Genomic DNA, 17,147 nt, shown 5'->3' with positions numbered 1-17,147 from the left:
TTATTTTCCACCCCGATTTTACAGGACAGCCACAGACTGAAAAATTAGTTACTGACACAGCTCTAGTTACAACTGGTCTCTTTGGCACACCTAGACCCAGGAGTCCTGACAGACTTGACCCCAGTAAGGTTCTTCCCTCTTTTTAGCAGCTGTACGCAGAGTATGTTCCAAATACAGCATGGGTTCTTCTCGTGGGAATCAAGACAAAATTGTGTGCCTGGTCCATCTGGTCCATTTTCCCCTCACTGTCAGGGCAGAGAGCTCTTGCTAAGCAGTAAGGTAGACCCAGGTGTATACAGTTGTTTATATCCTGAGTGTACAGCTGATCTGCCTTGCTTTTAAACCCATTGATTGGAGCTGATCAAAAGTTGGAATTTCTGACATATCAACATTTGCTTTCATTCTGGAACAGGATGAAAAGCTGAAATTTTAAAAAATAATAATTATGGAATGGAAATTCCAAAAAAAAAAATGTAGAAACTTTTCATTTAGACATTTTTGAAAGACATTTTGACATTCCTGAGGGAGCCACATTGCATTGTGTGAGATATAGTCCTCCAGGGAGTGCTGCTCATAGGAGACAACAGGTATCCAAATGACAACACTCATAAGGCAATGAGCTAGAAAAATGCAGCTTTATGTTATTTTTTAATTGATTCGAAATGAAACATTTTGGGTCAATTCAATAAAGTATTCAGATCTGGGTCAAACTAACCCACAACAAATATTTCATTTCAATTTTCCCCAATGGGAAACTGAAAAGAAATATTTCCAGCAGAAAATTTTGATTTTGCAGAAACTTCATTTTCCATTGGGAAGATCATTCAACAGAAGATTCCCAACCAGCTCCATCATTCATATTTTTTTCATAGAAACAGAGAAATGTTGGGCTTGAAAGGGACCTCGAGAAGTCATCAAGTCCAGCTCCCTGTGCTGTGGCAGGACCAAGTAAACCAGGACCTGGCAGGTACGTATCAATCTGTTCTCAAAATCCTCCAGTGATGGTGATTACACAGTCTCCCTTCAAAGTCTATTCCAGAGTTTAACTACCATTACAGTTACAAAGTTTTTCCTAATATCTAACCTAAATCTCCCTTGCTGCAGATTAAGCCCATTACTTTTTGTCCTACCTTCAGTGACATGGAGAACAATTGATCACAGTCCTCTTTATAACAGCCTTTAACATATCTAAAATTGTTATCAGGTCCCCCTATCAGCCTTCTTTTCTCAAGACTAAATATGCCCAGTTTTTCTAACCTTTCCTTACTGGTCAGGTTTTCTAGACCTTTCATCATTTTTGTTGCTCTCCTCCGGACTCTCTCTCCAGTTTATCCACATCTTTCTTAAAGTATGGCACCCAGAACTGGACACTGGACTCCAGCTAGGGCCTCACCAGTGCAGACTAGAGAGGGACAATTACCTCCCCTGTCTTACATATAACATTTCTGTTAATATACCCCAGAACAGGGGTCGGCAACCTTTCAGCAGTGTTGTCCAAGTCTTCATTTATTCACTCTAATGTAAAGTTTCATGTGCCAGTAATACATTGTAACATTTGTAGCGGGTCTCTTTTTATAAGTCTATAATATATAACTAAACTATTGTTGTATGTAAAGTAAATAAGGTTTTTAATATGTTTAAGAAGCTTCATTTAAAATTAAATTAAAATGCAGAGCCCCCCAGACCAGTGGCCAGGACCCAGGCAGTGTTAGTGCCACTGAAAATCAGCTTGCGTGCCGCCTTTGGCACCCGTGCCATAGGTTGCCTAGTTCTGTCCCAGAATGATATTAGCCTTTTCCATAACTGCAGCACATTGTTGACTCATATGCAATCTGTGATCCACTATAACCTCTACACCCTGTTCAGCAGGACTACCAGCTAGCCAATTATTTCTCATTTTGTAGTTGTGCATTTGATTTTGCCTTCCTAAGTGAAGTACTTTGCACTTGTCTTTACTGAATTTCATCTTGGTGATTTCAGACCAATTCTCCAGATTGTCAAGGCATTTTTGAATTTTAATTGTGTGCTCCAAAGTGCTTGCAGACCCTCCCAGATTGGTGTCATCTGCAGATTTTATACACATATTCTCCACTCCATGATCCACATCATTAATGAAAATATTGGCTGGTTCCGAACCTAGGGCTGACCCCTGTGGGACCCCACTAGATTCATCCCCCCCAGTGTTCTTTAACCTGTTCTTTCACTATTTTGCCATGGGACTAACATGTGGCTGGATGTTCCTCATTCTTACTCTGCAATTGTACAATCCTTAGTCAGGTGAGCACTAACTCCACAAGGAGTCTTATGGCCTTCCATAGGCAAGTGCTCACCAATGGGACACAAGGCTGCACAAGCTGGTCCTAAGAGAAGTCCTTTCTCCCAGTAGAACATTTAAGCCTTTCTGCTTCTTCATACTGGTACCCTTCTTCAAACCCTATCACTACAAGGTCCTTTCATGTCCATTTTGGGCATCTGGAAATCAAAATCCCTCAGGTAAAATAAAAAAAAAAGATAAAAACCCAAACCAACCAAAAATCAACTCTGCTTTTTCTCCAGAGCTCTTGCTTTGAACCTGCCAGCCAGACCTGCCCCCACCACTGGACATCTCATAAATCACAGCATGTCCAGACTGACACAAATGGCCATCTGCCCTCTCCACCCAGGGCTGGCACGTGGTCAAACAGCCTCCTGGAACTCCAGCACAGATGCCCCATTACCCAGTCACTCATTCCCATTCCTGTTCTCCTCACCACTGACTCCCCTGCCCAAAGCATGGGAATGGCAGCAGGGTCTCAGCCCCTCAGAGGGAGGGGGGAGCTGTGTCTAAGTGTCTCCCTCTGTGAAAATCTTTGTTTAATGGACTTGACACTCTGCTGGGTGAGAGAACATGTTTTGTGTGTCTATGAGACAAATGAGCAAATTACGAGATCTCCAGCCCACTTTATCAATTCCTTATTATCCAATGCTTGGAGGCAGCTGGGTCCAAAGGGAAAAAAAAAAAGTAAAACACCAAACCTCAACAGCTCTGTGAAAAAAAGAAATCCACTCCAAGGAAGAGCCTGTACTCTTCGCGCTGACGGTCATGCCACAGAAGATGAGAAGGTAGCACGTTCCAGCTTAGTTCTGTCTTGCCAATTTCTCCTCATCTGCACCCCCAAATGCCTCTCCGAGCCCTACTATGCTTTAGATTGACCTAGCTACATCACTCAGGGGTGTAAAATTTTTCACACCCTAGTGCCATAGTTAAGCTGACCTAACCGCCAGTGCCAATGTGGCTACCACCACTCAGGGAGATGGATTACCTCCATCAGTGGAAAAGCCCCTTCCATTGGTGTATGTAGAATCCACGCTACAGAGGCACAGCAGCAGCACAGTATCTGTGTTCCTAGCACCCATAGCGTAGACAAGACCCTAGGTAGTAACTAACAGAGACAGACCAGGAAAATTCTGTGCTGCTGTAAACTGGCACATTTGCACTGAAGTTAATGGAGCCCTGCCGATTTCCACCAGCAGGAAATTTGGCCCTGGATTCATTGCACCTTTCTGGCTATTTTCCCAGGCTGTCCTCTCCCAGGGGCATGACCCCAGGGTTCTGCAGTATCCATTAGTCATCCATTGACTTTAGTGGGAGCAGGAATATGTTGCTTTGCTGGACGCATCTGGCAGATGGATTCCAATGTCAGGAAATGGGAGGCACCAGACACAGCTATACCCCTGCTCCCACTGACACCAATAGGAATCTTGAATGTCTGAATGGAATCGAGCTAGATAAGAAAGGGGAGGACCTGCAAGCAATGCTTCAACAGTTACACAGCTGCAGCAGGGAGACCCTTGGAGGTGCATAAATCAAAGAATTCATTTCAAATAAAGAGGAAGAACCAGTGCCGCATAGAACGCACATGTGCACATGGGTCATCTGGCTTGGGAAAGGGTCCCACAGGCCTGGAGACAATACAGAGGGGCAGAGAGAGGGAAGAAGAAAGGAGACGTAGAATGGAAGGAGACACAGAGATAGAGGGAGCCCTTGAGGGCAAGGAGAGAAGGCAGTGTTGGGCTGCAGAATTAGAACTACCCTGAATACCCAAAGGCAGATAATAGCGCCCAGAGGTCCCATGCTGCTCCCAGACTCCATCTCTGCAAGGTCTCCCAGGAGTAGAGCACTCCCCAGAAGATCCAGTTACAGAGTCTCAAGGTCTGACCCAGCCCTGGGATCTCAGGTGGTGGCTCTATGTAACCGGCTCCAACAACTGCACAAAGCCATTCGCCTTTTCTAATCCCACTTACCACAATGGTTGGTTACCAAGGTCACTGTGTGGTTGCAAAGCGGACTCCTCCCAGCTCAGAAAAATTAGCAGGGGGAAGACCCAGGAGATTCAGTCTGGTCTGTCCCCACCAGGGACCAATGTAGGGTCACCCCTGCACTTCTCTCTACATTTGCCTCCCACTGGACTCTGCAGCAGAGCGTTATTAGTTCATTCACATTGGTCCAGCATTCTGCTCTCAGTTACACTGCTTTAAATTCCACGTAACTCCACAGAAATCAGTGCAGTGCCACCAGATTGGCACCAAGTCACTGAGATTAGACTCTGGTGCAACACATTAATTATAGATCTATACATGTGAACCCCAAGAATCTGCTTCTGTTGCCCTGTATTTCATAGCATCATCAGCGCACGATGTGTGTGAACCGCTAACGAATGAGAACAATAAGTCTCAATTCTGCTGTCAGTCACACCAGCGCAATCCAAATCTCCCTGACTGGAGCTACTCTCGATTTGCACTTTTACTCGCTTGCTGCTTTATGTGAAGAGCATCTGCCCGGTAGTGTTTCATGCCCGCTTTGCACGGGTTGAAATAATAGCATGAGGTGCAGGGCAATTGAGAATCAGGCCCAGACCATTCTCAGTAGCATCACTAGAGATGTCACCGTTATTCATAACTCCAGGCTGCAACATCTTAGTCACAGAATTATGATTGCAAGGCAACCGGGGAAGGGGGCGCAATATGAGATATTATGAGGTGGGAGATAGGCTGGAGAGGAAGGGATTGAGGAATGGGAAAGGGAGCTAATGTTTTATCATTCCCCTGGAGGTTGGCAGAAGGTCTATTCACAGGCGAGAGGAAGAGAATATAAAACAGTGAAAGCATGTTTTGTTTTGCTTTTATTACCTGAGAAAATTGAAGCGAGTCTGAATATATCAGAGAGACGAGAGGTGACCGGCTCGTAAGGGGAAGCTTCATAAAATTCTTCTCCTGGAGTAGGGGAAAAAAATAAAATAAAAGAGATTGAAACCCCGCACTGAATAAACCCAACAACCACCCGTGCTATTACTGAGCTGCCCCGCAAGCCACAGTGGGGGAAGCCAGTCATAAGGCACTAAGGGGATTAGGTGCTAAATCTCACTGAATTTCAGCTGGATCCAGCCACGGAAATTCCTTTGCCTCCCCTACAAATCCTATTCATCCTGGAATGTTCTGACCATTCATTTCTGCAGAGCTGGTCAAAAAAATGTGACCATAAAAATTTGCCCATAGGAAAATGTAATTGTCAAAATTGACACTTTCCCCACAGGAAAATGTCAGTTTCACCAAAGCTTTTTGATTTCCTGTTCCAGGAGAATTGAAACAAACGTTGGTTGCAAATGGACACTTCAAAACTAAATGAATTTTTTTTTTCAGTTCAAAACATCTCATTTTGGCATGTCGATCAAAAATGTTGACTTTTCCCAGATTCAAAACTTTGGGGGATTTTTTACCCCTGCTTTGCAAAAACTGTCAGTATTTTGACAGTATCTTCTGATTCAGAACAGAAAGTTATTTCAACATGTCAAAATTCTCCCCTCACCACTGAACAGCTCTAGTTCAGGGCTTAGCCTTTGTTAGAATTATGGCTGATTTTGAGGGGGAAAGAAAAGGCATTTGCAACCTTGAATCGTATTGATAAGCAGTTTCCTACAGTTCTTAGTATCATTGGGTCCCTATCTAGATAATTATACAGTGTTCAGCACCATCATATCACAGCTCCTCCCAAACATTAATGAATTTACCTACAGAGCCCCGCTATAAATCTGTTGTCATCCTCATTGTACAGATGGGGAAATTGAGGCACCGAGAGGGTGTCTCTGTGTGTGTGTGTGAACGCAGCAAAGTCATCTTGTAGCAGAGCTCAGAACAGAACCCAAGTCCCTTGACTCCAAGTCCATCTTCTCACAAACACTTTCCCACATGGCAGAAAGGTGTATATTTGCAGGGAGGGGGGGAAGAATTTGGGTGAATATTTTAATTACAATTTCAAATGTTTTGCTTCCAAGCCCTTCACAGGGGTTTAATAACCCAAATCTACAGACCCCAAACAGGCTCAGCAGAATGCAACAGCCCTTTGCTAACAACCCCACCCAGGGACCATAACTCTGCCAAAGACCATGGCATATTAACCCTTGGAGCACTGGTATGCAGAGAGCTAAGAGCTTGTGGCTTTTCTCCAGGGTGGCTTCACATCTCCATGGAACTGAGTGAAGCTGCCAGTATGACCAGTATACATAAAACACCACACTAGGGGCCAAAGCTTGGGAGCACTCCCATTGACTTTAACAGGGTAAGATTTTGGAGAATTGCTCTCCAGGGCAATGAGCCCATTACTAAGTTGTCTTCAAGCATCTCCAGGAGAGATACAAAATTAGCTCCAGGTGACGATCTCTCTTGCACGCACACACACCTGTGCACACAAATTCCTAAACCAAACTGCACCCCCAAAGAGCAGCCATCAGCAAAGTCAAGAATAGGACAACAAGACGTATGGGTCATGAAAGCATTTGTCCTTCTTAAGGAGAGATTCATGAAAGGACCATTAATATCAGTCCTGGACCCTGAACACTCCCATTGTGCCGGGGCTCTTGCTAGAGAGAGAGAAAAAAAATCAATGGAAGGCCACTCCGAGCTCCCAGCAGAAGGCTGACCAACAGCCTCGTGCATTGGTTTCCATTGTACTTAGCCATGCTTTCAGTGAGCTCCCGGCACATCTCTGTGGATTGGGAGAGAGTCAGGCCTCTTGGAGAGGGCCTTTCTGAAGACATTTCCTGCCTGAAGGAAGGGTTGGCAGATGCTGAAGTGCCCACCCTCCTGATAAGTGAGCTGAGGTTGCAGTGGAGGGATTAGGAGCAGATGAACTGCCACGCCACACATGGTCCCGTAAACCAAGGAGGACACTGGGTCTAACCACACTGCCCGCACTGGCTCCCTGAAGATGGAGGCTGGGCTGGGGCTGGCTCACTTCCAAGCTAGCCCTCTGCTGATCAGCAAAGGGGATTCTCCAGGAAAGGGACAGATGATTAAACAGAGCAGCCTATTTCCAAACCCAGCAGGCAGGCCCAGAGCCTGCTCTGGGTTACATCAGTATAGACCATTGTCTTTGGGGGGCAGTGACACCGGCATAGCTGAGAGGAGAATCTGGTCCTGTCTGCCCAAACCAGTACTAGGAGCTGTGGTGCTAAACTGGGAGGGTGCCTTGCAGATAAGGCACAGTACCAGAACTCTGGGGAGCTGGGTTCAATCCCTGGCTTGGCCACAGACTCCTTGTGTGACCTGGAGCAAGACACTGAAGATCTGATTCTTAAAATGTGTTTAGCTGCCTAACTCCCATTGCAATCAAGGAGAGTTAGGTGCCTAAATACCTTTAAGAATATGGCCCTTAATCTCTCCATGTCGGCAAAAGCAGGGATGATCATCTTTCCTTGGACTGTAAGCTCCTGAGGCGGGGACTGTCTCTTGCTATGTGCATGTGTAGGGTGACCACAGAGCAACTGTGAAAAAAACAGGACAGGGGATAGGGGGTAATAGCCACCTATATAAGAAAAAGTCCCAAAAAACGGGACTGTCCCTATGAAAATGGGACATCTGATCACCCTATGTATGCTCAGCCCCTCCCACAATGTGGCCCTGATCTCAGCTGGGTCCTGTGGGCACTGCTGTAACACAAATTACAGCTAGCTACTTTTCACTGTGGTCATCAGCTTGCACCCATCACAACAGACCCAAGAAATAATCATGAGGTTCTCCAAGCGCTTGGCGATCACTGCTGAATTCATCCTCCCCACTCCTCACCAGGAAAGTATGTATTATTCATCTCTATTCTACATTACCCACACCACATGCAGTCAACAGGGACTGACTCCACCACCTCCAGTGGCAAAGCACAAGCCTCAACCACTTGAGCTAAAGGAGTCACTATTAACTAGCAGCAATAACAGGCTCTTATCCTCGAGGTGGGCCAGCCACTGGCATGAGAACACAACATGATTTGGCAGAGCATACAGAGGGGGAAGTGAAGCATGAAGGGATGGGTATGGATGGGTGACTCTACAGCAAACCAAGCCATGGGGTTGGGATGACAAGTGGGTGTCAGGAGTGACAGGGGACCTCCAAATTCCACCTTCTGCCTGGTTTCAGGTGTACAGATGTGAAAAGAACTGACTCTTTTCAGTTCACTAGGGATTCCAAAATGTTTGTTTTGAGCTGAACGAAAACTTTGAGCAAATCAAAACACAGCTTGATTTTGAAACATTTGAGTTTTGCCTTTACCATCCTTAAACTGCTTTGATACTAAAATAAAGAATTTTGAAACAGTCCCTTCAAAGCAAAACACAAAAATCGAGATTTTTCACATTTTGTTTTTAACAAAACAAACCTCACAATCTGTCAGTTTTGGTAGACCATACAGATGGTGAAGTAAGGCATGGAGGATTCAAATCAGCCCTGATCTGAGCAGCTGCAACTCTTTGAAATCAATGGAAGTTCCATCCTCTTGTGCCAGAGCTGATTTTGCCCAGATAGTTCAAGTGATTTGCCCACTGTTTTCAAAGGCAGAGCCAAAATCAGAACACAGGAGTCCCAATATGGGGTTCCCTGCTTGCTCCCCAACATCAACACACACCAACATCCACACTCTCGGATCTGCTTTTTCTTTTTCTTTCTCTCTCTCTTCAAATTCAAATTTGCAAGGCTGATCTGGAGTAAGGCTACATGCACAAAAAAGGGGGCCTTCTCCTCATAAGACAAGTGCTGGGATACAGGCCTTTACCACCAGGTCATGGATTCAAATCTAGCCTAGGTCTATAGTCATCAAAAACAATTTCTCCCATGAGATTTATGTGATGTAACTTGAGTGGGATTCAGTTTCAGTCCTAGTGTTTTAAATTATTGGCATGATAGTATTTACAATTCCACATCAATCTCAGGGCTCCATTGCCCCGGGTGCTGTACAAATAGAAAGTAAAAGATACCTCCTGCCCCAGAGAGCTTACAGTGTCACTAGGTAAGACAAAACAGAATCTGTTCCCATCTGTAGGGTGGGGATAAGACACAGGGAAACAAAGTGACATGCCCAAGTCACACAGGGAGTCGGCGACAGAACCAGAAACAGAACCCAAACTTCCAGAGTCCTAGTCCAGAGCCTTAACCATGAGACCATCTCTCCAACAGCCAGGCCTTACCTCCACAAGAACACTCATCATGCTAATTGTCCTATCTTAGACTCGGTTGCCCTCTCACTCCTGGGGGTAGGGAAGTCTCTCTTTCTCTCTCTCAAGTGAAGGGGAACATGGTGGGAGCTTGCTCTAGCCCATAGGTGATGCACCTGTTCTGTGGATGAACAGAGATCTCACACAGTGACCCATCAATTAGTTCGCTTGACAGGGAGGATGCTCAGCCAGAGCAGGAGGAGACAGGAGGCTTCTGTTTTTAAAAAGATGTACAAGCCTCCTAACAGACTGTGGCCAATGCCCACTTTTCTAGGCTCTTCTGGATCATTCAGGATATTATTAGCCTGAGCAAGGCTGTTTTTGTTCCCCATAACTAAGAAGCCACTCAAAATCTTCTGCTGGAAAAGAGGCCGATTAATGGGGAGGAAGCAATCAGGCAGGGCCGGCTCCCCTTCCAGCAGCTCCTTTATGGACGGTTATAAATGCATTTCACTACAGGAAATCCTTCAAAAGGATCGTGAGGCAAAATTGGGTGTCGGGAAGCTGGGACTGAGCCACTCTCCTTTCCTCCTGCAGAGCAGAAGCAAGACTGGGATGGGACCCGGATTGTGGGGAGATCAGGGCCGGTGCAACCGTTTAGGCGAACTAGGCGGTTGCCTAGGGCGCCGAGATTTGGGGGCACCAAAAAGTGCCCCCCAATTTTTTTTTTAAATGGTTGACCGGCCGCTGCTGCTGGGATCGAGAGGGAGTCTGAGCTGCCGGCGGCAGCCCAGGGTGTCCCCTGGGTCAGGGCGCCGCCGCGGCAGTCGGCAGCCCAGGGTTTCCCTGGGCCAGGGGATCCCCTGGGCTGCCGGCTGCCGCGGTGGCGCGCTGACCCGGGGGATCCCCTGGGCTCTATCCCATTTAAGTTTGTATATCACTTGGCAATTATTGTTATGAATATTATCATATTATTATTATTCTGTGTCCAAAAATGTTCTAGGATCTCTGCAGACAAATAAAAGAGACTCACTAGCCCAAAGAGCCTGTGATCTAAATTAAAAATGACACCAAGTGATAGTGACAAACAATAGGAGCAAAATAAGGAAATGGGAAGAGGAGGATACAAAAATCAGGTGACATAGTTGTTAGGTTCACATCATGTTCTGCAAAATCTGTACAGTTTTTTATATTCCCTTTCCTGTTTGTATCTAAACTGTTCCCGCATTTTCTAAACTTGAAGTGATTTTCTGTTTCATTAGTAAACAGACCCGTTACAAACAAACCATAACTATTGCATGTGTTAAAACCTACTAAGCCCCTACTTCTTAGCTTAAGAGCTCGTTTACACATATTTCCTATCTTACTTCACCACCAACCACCCTTAGCCCAGATCCCCAACCCAGGTGACTGTAAGCCTCTCATCCTCTGATATCTCCACATCTCTTCCATTTCCAGCAATCATGTCCTTATTTCAGTAAGTAAGTATTTTCATTGCCCAGAAATGAGAAGTTTACAAAAGTTACTCTTATCAGAGGCCTTGATCCACCTTTATAGAATCATAGAATATCAGGGTTGGAAGGGACCTCAGGAAGTCATCTAGTCCAACCCCCGCTCAAAGCAGGACCAATCCCCAGACCTTGAAGTCAGTGGAAAAATTCCCACTGATTTCAATGGGTTTTAGATCAGACCCAGAGGCTCCAAGAGCCACTTCTTCCTCTTCCTTCACAGAAGCCCTTCAACATCATATTGCCTCCTGTTCCAGCATTCAGCTCAGGCTCTCTGTTAAATAATAAAGAACTTCTGGGGCTATTACCTCAGAAAAGCAGAAAGTTTGTTACTCCTGTTTTATTGTCCCATTTGAAATAATTCTTTAAAATGTAGGTTTCTCTTGTGTATGGTAACAAGTGACTCAGGATCACCATCTAGCCACAACATGCACGATGCTGAGAAATAAGTAGGTGTGGTGGTTGTTTGCTGACAGGTAAAGCCCTGATCTGATACTAAATACTGGAACAGACATGAACTATTAATATCTCTAGAGCTCCCAGGCCTCTCCCATTGATGGCCTCCTCTTTCGAATCAAGCAAATGGGATTTGCATGTGAATTCTTACAATGTAACATTCAAGGATTAGCTGGACAGCTCGGAGCACCTTGGAGTTGTACCTTCTGCGAACTTTAATCTTTTATCATTCTTTCTAGAAGAGCAGCACAATAGTGGGATCCTAGGTTGTACTAGCCAGATGTTTTCCTTACTAACTTGGAAGGTTGCTCTCCTATTATTTTGTCAGATGCTTGAACTGCACCTATCTCAAGTGAGGTAAAGTAGAACAAGGCAAAACATCTTAACAGATACCTCCTGCATAAGTGATTGCAGGATAGGGGTCTATTTCTTTAAAACAAACCTGGACCACAATGCCTCTGAGAAACTTGACAACCCCTAATATGGAACAACTTTTTGATCCTATCCAGAGCAGTTGCTGTTACACCAGTAGGATAAGATCTGCCTACATCTGTGCTTTTGTTTAGTGTAATGGTTGCAACATAAACCTAACAAGGCTTGAATACTCAGGCTTAAGCTTGAAAGTCATCTTGATCTCTTAATCGATATTTACGTCAAACAGTTGATGAAATTCAAATAGTTAATTATAGTAAGTGACATGCATTCTCTATCCTTTACTTTTAATAGTGAACAAGAAAAAGGACTGATAGGAATAAAATTTCATTTTTTTTCATTTACAGTTGATGCAGCCTCATGGCAGATTAAAAAAAAAAAGGTCTGGGGCACAATTTCGTGACCGTGTATTGTGTATAATGTATGTGATTTTTTGGGGGGGTGGGGGTGCAAGATGGAAGTTTCGCCTGCGGCGCAAAATATCCTTGCACTGGCCCTGGGGGAGATCAGCAAGAAGAGAGAGAGAGGCTCCAATAGCTTTCACCACCATTTGGTGGCCTCTGAGAAATGAATTGGTGGGTCTCAGTCCACCCCCGGCCAGGTCTCTTCATGGCATGAAGGGGCTAGAGAAGTAACTTGTGCTGAGACAGCACGAGCAACAACAGCACAGCTATTGCGCTGTGAGCTGAAACATAAGCCCACAGATTGTGTTATGGTTGCACTGGCCACTCCAGACCTCCCCATCTCAACTGAGCCTAAGTCACCTCAGCTCAGACATGGTACAGTCAGTCTCCCACAAGCTGTCCCATGGCCTCACTCTCTGTCCACCTACCTCACCTCCACTGCCCAGGGACCAACCTGGCCGAAGCCACCTGGAGTACACATTACACAGCACAGACCCGCCGGCCCCAGTTCCAAGCTGTTCCCATGGTGACCAGCTCCTTTTGGCAATGGACACCTGCCCTGTCCACTGAATGTGCCTTGTGAGGAGTCCCATGATTGGGTACCTAGCAGCAGGAAGAAGGTACCAATTGCCTTTTGGGAGGGGGCAGCAGCGCTGCAGGCCCACAAGAGAAACCAGAAGGCGCCTGCTGGAATTAGAGGCCACGGACTGACCTCCTGGAGGTGATCAAAGCACACTGAGAGGAGCCTCAGTGATGTGAGAGAACGGAATTCCAGCCTCCAGGCTGGAAAGGAGAAGAGCAGGAAGAACACAGAGAAAAGGCAAGCTACAAGGCGGCAACGTCGTCTAGTGCATAGAGCACTGGACTGGGGACTCAGGAGACCTAAATGCTATTCCTGGCTCTGCCCCAGACCCTGCTTTGTGTCCATGGGGGAGCTGCTTCTCTCTGTGCCTTCTCTTCCCATGTCTGCCCTAGCTAGGGTGACCAGACAGCAAATGTCAAAAATCAGGATAGGGGATGGGGGGTAATATGAGACTATATAAGAAAAAGACCCAAAAATCGGGACTGTCCCTATAAAATCGGGACATCTGGTCACCCTAGCCCTAGCTAGACTGTGAGAGTTTTAGAGCAGAGGCTGTCTCTGACTATCTTGGTTGATGCCTCTGCTACAGTGCTACAAATGAATATTGAGAACAACAACAACAACCTCACCCTCCTCATGTGTTATTTTGGCCTGTTACCACAGGCTGGTGAAACTGAAAGGCCATTAAAAGAAAAGGAAACACTTACGCTCATCCTGTAAGAGTCCCTCGTTTAAATCGTGCCAACACGTTCACCGTGCTGGGTTTGCTAATGTTCTGATGACAAATGGCACCTTTATTAAAGTGTGTTTAGGAAACACTAACCTCTCTCTATATTGCTTTGCCAATGCAATAAATAATTAAACACTGGCTGAACCTTGCTGCTTGCTAGGAAAATTACCCAGTATTAAAAGGGCATCAAACTTCCCCTAAGCTGGCTGAGAAGCAATTAACCTCTGGGAAAGGCACTGGGGTGAAACCAACGAGGCTTAATGCTGGGGACTAAGCTGCCATGCACCAGGACAATGCAAAACTTGCTCACTTGGAAAGGTGAGCGGAGAGCAGTCTATTGGAGAGATGCATTGTGGGAGAATCGAACCTCTCTAAAGCATCACATATTGGCAGTGCCAGAGACAGAATACTGGCTAGATAGACCACTCTGATCCAGTGTGACAGGTGGGGGATTACTTCATTGAGAGATCTAGTTATGGAAGGAGATGACATACTGGACCATGTTGCCCAGAGGTCTGCTGCACTACAGTGAGTCTACCTGCAAAGTGAGGTTTCTGAAACAAGATGGGATTTTGTATGATGGCTTTGGATGGTCCTGCAGCAGCTCCCTGCTATTCTGGTCCTGGGTTCCCCACACAGCTCTGCCAATACCCCTTCATGCTGGGCATCAGCACAACCTTGTACAGATGGTCTATTACCTACTGGTTAGACCACAGAAGTGGAGTCAGGAGTCATTCTGGGTTCTATTCCTGGCTTCCCCATTGACTCTGTGCATGAATTTGGGCCCTTTGGCCTTGTCATCACAAGAGGAAAAGGTGTGTTCTTACCCCATTAGCTAATATGTGGTAACAGAAGGTAAAATCTGAGTGAAGACAAAGTCATGCAGTTCTCCCATGAGTTAACAGGTTGAGGTAAACCTAGCATCCTGGTCAGAGTCACCATCTCACCCTGCTAACCTATGTGAAAGCTACAGCCTGCCTTCCAACACATGGTAAGAACACACCCCTTCTGTGCCTTAGTTTCTTTTGGTGCCTCAGTTTTCTGCTCTGTGAAATGGGTCTAGTATTCTTCCCTCCCTCCTGAAGGTGGTGGTAGGCTAAATTCATTCATGAGTGCAAAGCCCTTTGAAATTGCTGAATGCACAGTGCTGTGGGGCAAATCACCATTAAGCAGAGATTCCCGCTTCCAGCCTGGCTTTTTTGCCATCCAGCAGCAGAGCTGACCTAGAGGCTAGGGTTTACCTCCACCAACAGACACATGTTAAAACTACAACTTGCCTCATCTTCACTTGCAATTTAACATCAGAAAAAAGTGTGTTTTAACCAAGCGTGGGTGAAGGTCTAAGGGAGTCACCAGGGGCCAAAGTTTTCAGACGTGCTCAGCACCCACAATCAGGGCCAGATTTTCAGCATGTTTGGATGCTGAGTGCTTTTGGAAATCTGGTCCCAATGTCAACTGCACACAGACTTACAACACTTTAAATAACTGCAAACCTCTGGGTGGACACACTTATTCCAGTTTGAAAGCTGGTTCTATTGGTTGAGCTTACCCCTGTACCTTTACCAACACACTAAAACAACACAAGCCCAGTTTAACCTAATTGAAGAGTGTCCACACACAGAGTTTCACTGATTGAACTAAACTAGTTTAAAAATCACAGTGATAGTTGAACAGATGCCACTTTGTGGGTAGGCTGCATTCTATTCTACCTCCAGCCTGGAGCCGCCAGGGAGCCACCTCAGGAGGATATACCCGTGTAAGGAAGAGGAACGTTATGCTTTTGGTTGCGCTGCATGGTTAGAAAGAGGAACTATTCCCCTTTCACTCCCTGCCACACTCCCTTGGCTCTTAATTACATGAGGAAAAGAAATTAATTTTTTTCACTTGCAGGATGCACTCCTATGACCTTCTCTCCCCCCTGACCTCCTTTCATCCTCTCTCTCCTGTTCAGCTCTCTCTGCTTTACCCTTCCTTCCCCCAATTTTTCCTCCTTCCACTCCACAATCAGGCCCAGGCTTTCAGCTGAGCTCAGTTTCCACTAAGGTACCTAAATAAGGGCTGGGTTTTTTATGGGACCTTCTGTATGTTGAATCTGCTGGTCACTCCTTTCAGGTGCCCAAGCAGGAGCCTTCGGGTACAGAGCTTTTTGAAAAATCTGGCTCTGAATCTTTAATGAGGCAGCCTGGTCCAGTGGCTGATGCATCTGACTAGGAGTCAAGAGACCTGTGGGCTAGTCCTAGCTGTGCCACTGACTTGAGTGTAACCCTGGGGAAGTCACTTAATGTTCTCTGATTCCATTTCCCCACCCATCTTTAAAATGGGATCAGTATCATGGGCAAACATATTAAGGAAAAGCTACAGAGCTCGCTACGGATAGGGCTGGACATGTCTTGGCTGGCTCGTTGTTGCTGGACAGCAAGGATGGATGATGTACCTCTGTCTGGAAAAGATCATCCAGGAGGCAGCCCAGGTGCAAAGGAAATGAAAGGGAGGAAATTTGCTTGCTACAAAGAGCAGCCTTGTGGCAGCTGAGATTGAGGCAGACTCAGGCTCATTCTAGTCACCAGTAACACTTTTTCACATATCAGAGAGCAACCAACTGAGGGATACTCAGAAATGACTGGCAGCCCCTGCTCTACACAGACCCAGGACGGAAATGACCAGGGTGGCTACAGATTCAGGATTGAGGGGCATGGGCAAAGCTGCGTCAAGAAAGCTTGCCAGCACCTGCCCACCATACACCAAATTCCAGCCAGCTCTCCCAGCCCCTCAGGTACGGGAGGGTTCCCAATTCCACATCCTAGCACAGCCAGTCAGCTGAGCCACTGATTGCGATGTGATAGCAAGGGGAGGGGAGGGCCCCGACTTGCTGATGTGGAGAGAGGAGGGATGGGAAGAGGCAGCTTCCTCCTCCTTCCCTTTGATGAGGAGGAGAGAGTAGATAATCCTCTCTCCAATAAACAAACCGGCCCAGCACTGGCAAAATCTAATTTCAATTACCTGCATTGCTCCCCTCTCTGATTTACACCCTCACTGGCCTGCAATCACAGCTGCCTCTGGTGTATCTCGAGGCAGTTCATTTATGAAAACAGCCAGCTCCGAGATCCCCTCATGTCCTTCCCACTGCTCTCACTGAACCCCCACCCATGCCAGAGAATGAGCTGTATTAAGGAGGTGTCTGGTTTTCTCCTGGACTTAGGGCAGCTGAGACACTGCATGTGGGGCTTTAGTACAGCCTACAGCCTGTTCTTGGCACATGCCCCTCTATGGCATGCACACAGCATCAAAGGTCTGTAAAGAGTCAGCTAAGCCTAATGGCCAAAGCAATAGCTTGGGCACCAGGAACTCCTGAGTTCTAGTCCTCTTCCTCACTCTTCTTTTTGGGGAAACTGAGGCATGGACAGCAGACAATCAGTCCCATCCTGAACTCTAGCAGGGGTTCTGCACTCACAGGGGCTGAGGCTGGAATCATATTGTAACAGATACAGGACCACTGAAAGCTTCTTGTCTAGAACAGGGATCCAACCCCAGCTATCTTGCTCCCTGAGCACAGGCCCCAGCTGCTTCAGCTAAAGGAGA

The 17,147-nt window shown here is 46.3% G+C and overlaps 1 protein-coding gene across 3 annotated transcripts in view; it reads right to left on the bottom strand.

Annotated features, from left to right (window-relative positions):
• The window catches only part of GFRA2 (GDNF family receptor alpha 2), a 104,155-nt gene that overhangs the window by 69,109 nt on the left and 17,899 nt on the right, over nucleotides 1–17,147 (bottom strand). For 2 of the 3 annotated variants that reach the window (XM_030552127.1, XM_030552128.1), the window contains exon 3: nucleotides 5,170–5,253. The exons of the other annotated variant lie outside the window; for it this stretch is intronic. In XM_030552127.1, the coding sequence (XP_030407987.1) occupies nucleotides 5,170–5,253 (84 nt within the window). The remainder of the gene's footprint in view (nucleotides 1–5,169; nucleotides 5,254–17,147) is intronic. 3 annotated transcript variants of the gene reach the window in all.

This window comes from Gopherus evgoodei, chromosome 2, assembly GCF_007399415.2.
Source record: "Gopherus evgoodei ecotype Sinaloan lineage chromosome 2, rGopEvg1_v1.p, whole genome shotgun sequence".
NCBI classification, from domain to species: Eukaryota; Metazoa; Chordata; order Testudines; family Testudinidae; genus Gopherus; species Gopherus evgoodei.
Note: the sequence above shows the minus strand (reverse complement) of the source record. Positions and strands in the feature narration are given on the sequence as shown.